Source organism: Synchiropus splendidus, chromosome 3 (genome assembly GCF_027744825.2).
Source record: "Synchiropus splendidus isolate RoL2022-P1 chromosome 3, RoL_Sspl_1.0, whole genome shotgun sequence".
Classification (NCBI taxonomy): domain Eukaryota; kingdom Metazoa; phylum Chordata; class Actinopteri; order Syngnathiformes; family Callionymidae; genus Synchiropus; species Synchiropus splendidus.
Window position 1 is genome coordinate 18,685,112 of NC_071336.1, and position 6,721 is coordinate 18,691,832.

Sequence of the window (6,721 nt, forward strand, 5' to 3'; positions counted from 1 at the left end):
TTTAAATATGGAGACACAGTAAATTCTTTTTTTGAAGTTCTGTACTATTTTTTAACCATTTAGAGAGGTACTGACCACTGCAGAGGTGAATGTGAAGGTGCGTGTGGATTGGCTAAATCCTGGAAATGCGGCTCATAAATTGTAGATTTATCAAAGTTGCTGCTAAATTGGTTTAGAATTGGTGGGGCTGTGGATGATGTCATGTCGACGCACATCCATTCAGACTTCTGGCCGATGACGAATGCGCGTATAGGTGGGGAACAGGGAGGAGGAGGAGGAGGAGGAGTGGACCGCTGCCTTGCATCTCTCTCCGGCTTTCCCCCGCTTCTGCCCCTTCATCCTCATCCTCCAGCACAGCAGCCGCTTCAGCTTCCTCATCATCACCTTCCTCATCATCACTATAATCGGCGGCGTCTCCAGCAGCGCAGATCGAGGAGCTCCAGCAAGCGTCGCGCATTTTCAGTGGCTGCAGAGGGAGCATGGGGAAATGGCAGTTGAAGAGAACCTACCCAAATCTTCATTTATGACACTCGTCTTGGATTTCGCCCCATTAAGGACTATTTAATAAAAACAAAAGGTAAGATGCCTTTTCACTCCCATGAAATATAAGCACAGCTTTGCGTTTAAAATGCATAGTTTTACATATGTGATTTCCAAATACCGCTTTGGATGAATTAAAACTACCTGAATTATTACACGTGACAACGATATTACTCGGGGTTTTTTTTTAAACTAATCGTCTTTACATTTATCCACTTGTTTATTGTAAAAAGGTTCTTTATTTAAACCCATATTTATCTCGTCCATTTAGTCTATTTTCTTTTATTTAAAAACAAGAAACTGCATATTTAATAAGACGAAATGCAAATTTGAGGACTCCACCGCCTCCCTGTGGTTGAGTTCTGCGATGCAGTATGAAACCGTAATGATCAATATTAAATTCTTACATAGCCGTCCCGGTTGACATAACACATTTAACTTTTTCATTCTTTTTCATTTCATAATGTCATTTTTATTACCCAGCTCTTGAATGTTACGTCAGCACTTTGACGTTTGCTCTTTTTTTTTTATTATTTTCAAAGTGGCCCACATTCATGCATATTCCCCGTGTGGTTTCCTGTTATGTAATTTCATCCCCATCAGACTGAATCAGCCTCAGAGTGTTTTCTTCTCGGCATGTATGAGCTTGCATGGGATTGCCTATATATAGCTGCAACACTGGGACACTTGGCATAAAAAGGTAAATGAGACCGGCTCTGCTTTGTCAGCGTGCATGCATGCATGAACGTCTGCACGTTGTCGACTTTAATATCCTTGTGGGCGGGGCCAACGCCCTCATAAACAAAATATATATTTATATATTGAAGCAGTCACTTTCTTTTATTTCCTTTCCCTCCACTGAAAACTCAATAAATTATATTTAAAAAGGAAGTTTCTGTATCTACTGATGTTGTGACACGGGCAGATTCTCATAACCAGGTTACATTCATGCAACTCTTTCCATTCTATATTTCATCTTTCATATTTCAAGAGAGGCTAAATGAAGAATGAATCAATCCATACCATCTCAATCTTCAACAAACCTCTGCCCTCACCCTTCTCCCTTGAGCCAATCTGGTTATTTCATTGTGTCATAACTTGACAAGCTTAAATAACAAACCTGGAATAGGTACGACCCTGGGGCCACAAACAGTCTGGATATAAGCGTCAGTGCAAAACTATGAAATTAATCATGTTGCACTGACAGCTGGGTAATAATATCCCTGCTGGAAGTCATTTCTTCATTTTTTTTCGTTACTGTTTGAACTCAACATATAACGTGAACATTCTTTCTTCAGTGTTTTTTCCCTTTGTTGTGTGAATCTTTTCAGATATTAACATTCATTCTGAAATGTGAAATTAACGTTCAATTATATTCTGTTATACTGTTTTATTATATTATATATATATTTGTATAGTCACCAAGTTCCTTAACGGTTAGTCGGCGTGTGACATGTGAAGGTTGACAGACACACCGTCATTCATTGTAGTGTTGTATATGATAGTAATAAAAAAATGTGCACATTGTTGTTAACACTTATGTAGCGTTAAATGTTGTTTTTAAACTTAATATTTGAACTTAAATTGTTGAAATGTTCCCATACTTTAAACGTGTTGGGTTGAGATGGACCTGGAGCCTCAGCCATTTTCCCTCTCAGCTGTGCACACGTGGAAGAGAGAGCGATGACGTCACAACTAGTGAACTCCTGAACAGATTTAATCCGTATAGTCGATTACAGTGGACTGTCGACCAGTCGTCGCAGCCTATAAGGGATATATTTATGTTCAGTCCATGATACATTTTGCCCATAGTAGATTATCAGCATAAATTACTTCTGAGTTCTAAATGTCCCCATCAGATTGAGGTTTTTTTTTCTTCATTCCTTTCAGCCCCAAACAACAGTCACAGTATGTGATGTGGCGTCTGAGGGAATTAAACTGCACAATCCTGCCAAATACTGTGTTTTCGGTAATGCAAACACAAGAAACAACAGAGACAATAAGTGGCAATTACCACTGAGTCAGCTTGGCTTGTGCCGGGAATCATTTGTCATCCTTGATGTTAGTTCTTTGTTTCTTTGTCTCGCACTTTTGCAGGGTGTTCTTGGTTTGACTATGGTCAAATACCAGTAAGACTCAGTGTCTTGGATCGCCCAAGTGTAGTCATGTAGACAGATAGCAAAGTCTTGCTTGCTTTCGAGGTCCAACCCTCATTTTTTTAAATAGACAGTCAACTGCCAAAAGCACTAACTATGGGCGTGTTAACAGCTGTAGTAGCCTGGAGGAAGCTCATATGTTTTGCTTCTACTTCACACTCCATTGTACGATCATTGTGAGTCAAGATTATGAAGTTGAGCCATTTTACCATGTTCTGTTTTAACCTGTCAATTCTCTGCTTCATTCTCAGATTATTCCTTTTGACTCTTAAGGAAAAATGGATGTTTCCTCATCCTCCATGCAGTACGGATCCAAAAAGCGGGTCAAGATACACCCGAACGCAGTGACTGTTAAGTACGCAACGCATTTCCCCCAGCCGGGCGACGAGGGCTATGATGACGCTCCTTCTTTTGAGGATTTCGGTGCCTTTGCGGAGGCCAATTCGGGGAAGAGGCTTGTCTCAGACAGCAAAGGTGGAAGGACATTTTTTGGAACTATGGAAACCCAGCCAAAGCAGCCGAGTGTGCCCAAGGACAAGGGTGTTGGGGGTCAGCTGGCCAGCTTTGGGGAGGCGAATGTACTGGCCTCCAGGGTGACATGGATGGCCTTGTTTGGGGCGGCAGTGGCTCATGGCTGCGTGGCACTAATAACACGATTGGCAGCTGACCGCTCCAAAGTTCCCTCCCTCGAGCTCCTATTTATCCGTTCAGTCATTCAAGTGCTCTCCATCCTGGTGGTCTTCTACTACCACGAGTCACCCTTTGGTCCGAAGGGCTACAGGCTGCGTCTCTTCTTCTACGGTGTCTGCAATGTCATTTCAATCACTTGCGCCTACACGTCCTTCGCCATAGTACCACCCAGCAACGGCACCATCATGTGGCGGGCGTCCACGACTGTCTTCAGTGCAATTCTGGCCTTCCTGCTGCTGGACGAGCGACTCGGGTACACAGATGTGGTCACTGTGGTGGGAAGCGTGTTCGGCCTGTGTCTGGTGATGGTTCCAAATGTTGCCGATGAGGAGAAATCCCGGCTGGGGTTTTGGAAAGAGGCTTTTGGCTACACAATGACAGTAATGGCCGGTTTGACTGCCGCCCTCTCTATGATCGTCTACAGAGCCATAAAGGAGCGTGTCAGCATGTGGACAGCACTCTTTACTTTTGGCTGGACGGGCACGGTTTGGGGCGCGTCCACAATGTTTATCATGCAGGAGCCAATCATTCCTTTGGATGGGGAAACCTGGGGTTACTTAATAGGGATCTGCATCTGCTCTACTGTCGCGTTCCTGGGAGTTTACTATGCTCTTAACAAATTCCACCCGGCCTTAGTAAGCACCGTGCAGCACCTGGAGATCGTGGTGGCCATGTTCCTCCAGCTCATCGTTCTGAGGATGATCCCCTCTGTATATGATGTCATTGGAGGTCTGGTCATTATGGTCAGCGTCTTCACGCTGACTGGAGTCAAGCTGTACAGGGTGAGTCGGGCCATTCGACAAGATTACCAAGAAATACTAGACTCACCAATCAAATGAGTATCTGTCTTCAGTCTGTCCGTAGGCACCGTTTGTGTGGGCTATCCTTGGCCCAGGCAACCACACAGAACATCCAATTGTTGCCAGCACATGTCCAGGTTCTGTTATAAGACTTAGTGTACAAGACAGGAGGAAACTCAAATAAGTTTAAATTGGGAAGTTATACCCACTGAAAAGCAAGCAAAAGATCGAAAAAAGTTTTAATTTTACAGAAATTTAAATGTGACAACAAACTCAATATGAGCAGTAAAATAAGCGTCTCATGGTGTGAAATCTGGTCTTGCTCCTAACTCAACATTGACCCCCTTAAAGGTCATCCTCAGACACTGTCGTAAAATTCCGACATATCAGCAATATAGCATTTGACAAGTCTACTGGATGTTGGAAATTCTCAGGATAGAAGTTCAAGAGTTCCCCCGGTTAGAGTACCATCTTGAATCCACCATGAGGCATCAATAAAGCTCCCACTGGCAGAACCACCTACTTGTCTGTTTACATTGTCGCTAGGTTGTGCAATTTTAATGAATGTCTGGATCTTTATCGGGTTGATTTTGTATTGCTGTGTCGTTGCGATGAGTGCCAGTTGTGTAACTTCAGTCTTGGTATTTGTGAGTGGAAAAAAAAAAAACTCTAAAACAGCTACTCAGCCACAATCGCTTCAATGTTCAAGTGTATCAAACACCAAAAAAAAACCTGAACAAAAAAATGTTTTAAAATAGTGAATCGTTTTTGGCTCTGACTCTGGTTTTGTGAGTGGCAGTCTGTTTTATTTTTTATTTTTTTCTAAACAATGAGGTGTGTCTGGTGCACACTGCCATGTTTGTCACATGTGTTGATGTCAGCCAAGAACTCATTGAAAAACATACACGACACAAAAAAATAAAACAATATACCACATGAATGTTTTCAATACCTCTCTGCTTTTCTATTGTTGGTTCCATTCGATCACACTCGCAGAAATATTGGACGTTGTCATTGTCGTAAACCTGGGATTTTATGAAATTATTATTATTAATTTCTTTTTCTGGGAGACTCAGATACATCCCGTTCTTCTCATGCTTCATCACATGAGTGGACTGTTTCAACTGGGTGTGTTTTATCCATTTATCACACCAATTTATGCTTGATCTAAAGACAATATGTATTTCGGTACCAGTCATCTTTTTCCTGGCCAATGGAGACAACATTACCCGTAATATCATCTGGTCTGCTGTTTTTTTCCTCTGTAGATAAATAAGAGGCAACTTGCTACATCTTCTTCATAGTCTCCATTCTACTCCCTTCACCTGACACATAGATAAGCTCACAAATGTAAGGGATTAAATGGAAACTTGACTGACAAAATGGCCATCTCACCTCAACTTCTGTGAGAAGCAGTAGCAGTTCCACTTTGAGTCTCCCCCAGATCCCAGAACTCACTCGATTCTGAACCTTCAACCTTACTAAGTTTATATACTTTTTTTAATTTCAATTGAAATATACATAAATATGGCACAGATGTTTTTTAAGCAGGCCGGCACTTCTTAGATCCGAGTAACGACAGAACTTGAAACCTGCAACTGGCTGTTGTCGAACTGAGCGGATGGCATCTGCTTCTGTCCTCTGTATTTAAACATCAACACATACATGAGCAATAGCCTCTAGTAGCTTTGCCGTGTTCGATTAAAGTCTCAGGCTGTAAGAAGCCATCCTCTTCTACCCCTCTAGATGAATCACTGATGCACCAGCCACATTTTCTGCTCCATGTCGAAAAAGCTGCTGACAAGCCTATTTTCGAGGAATTCCCAGAGGGAAGTAAACAGCGCCAGGGTGAAAGCACATTATGGTAATGCAGCATGGATGCTAGAGGACAGACATGTTTGGTTGCTTGCACAACAGAATACACAAGTTTCTATCCCCTTCTGACCAGCAGGGGGCAATAGAAACAATTGTAACAGGCAAATGATATGATTTATTAAAAAGCTTATTTTTACACTCTAAAAAATTGTATGTTTATTTTATGGCAGAAATTATGATTTAATCCATCGACCTCCAAGTTCTTTATACATCATTATTATTACAGTCTGAAGTCAGTCCACGCATGTTTGGCCACTAACCTGCGATAATTTCACTGACATAATAATATGAATCATGAATCACGAATCATCCCCCACTGTGCATCATATTTAAAGTCAATATTAATCTCAGTCACCATTGCCATGCAGCTTTGAACTGTACATATAAGTAAATATCCATCAGCAAAATGAGGAAAATGTAAAAAGCACTTGTAAAAAACTGTTGCAGACAAATGTGTGTGGGTGGCTGGAGGGGGCTTCTTAGTCCTACTTGTACTATATGACTTAAAGATGAGGATAAATATTTAAAAATAACTGGGTTCTGGTTAAGGTGAGCCATTTGTTTTGGATAGGTAGGTTTCGAGCGAGAGGCTGGGGAAAGCATTATGACGATGAGAAACCTCACATTGTCCCCACAACGTCAGAATTACAAGTGTGTGTG

General features: G+C 41.8%; 1 protein-coding gene across 1 annotated transcript; it reads left to right on the forward strand.

Annotated features, from left to right (window-relative positions):
* The first annotated feature begins 277 nt into the window (after window positions 1–277).
* slc35g2b (solute carrier family 35 member G2b) lies at window positions 278–5,116 on the forward strand. The gene is made up of 2 exons (XM_053860018.1): window positions 278–577; window positions 2,948–5,116. The coding sequence occupies exon 2, from the start codon at window positions 2,975–2,977 to the stop codon at window positions 4,223–4,225; it is 1,251 nt and encodes a 416-aa protein (XP_053715993.1). The 5' UTR covers window positions 278–577; window positions 2,948–2,974; the 3' UTR covers window positions 4,226–5,116.
* Window positions 5,117–6,721: the final 1,605 nt, after the last annotated feature.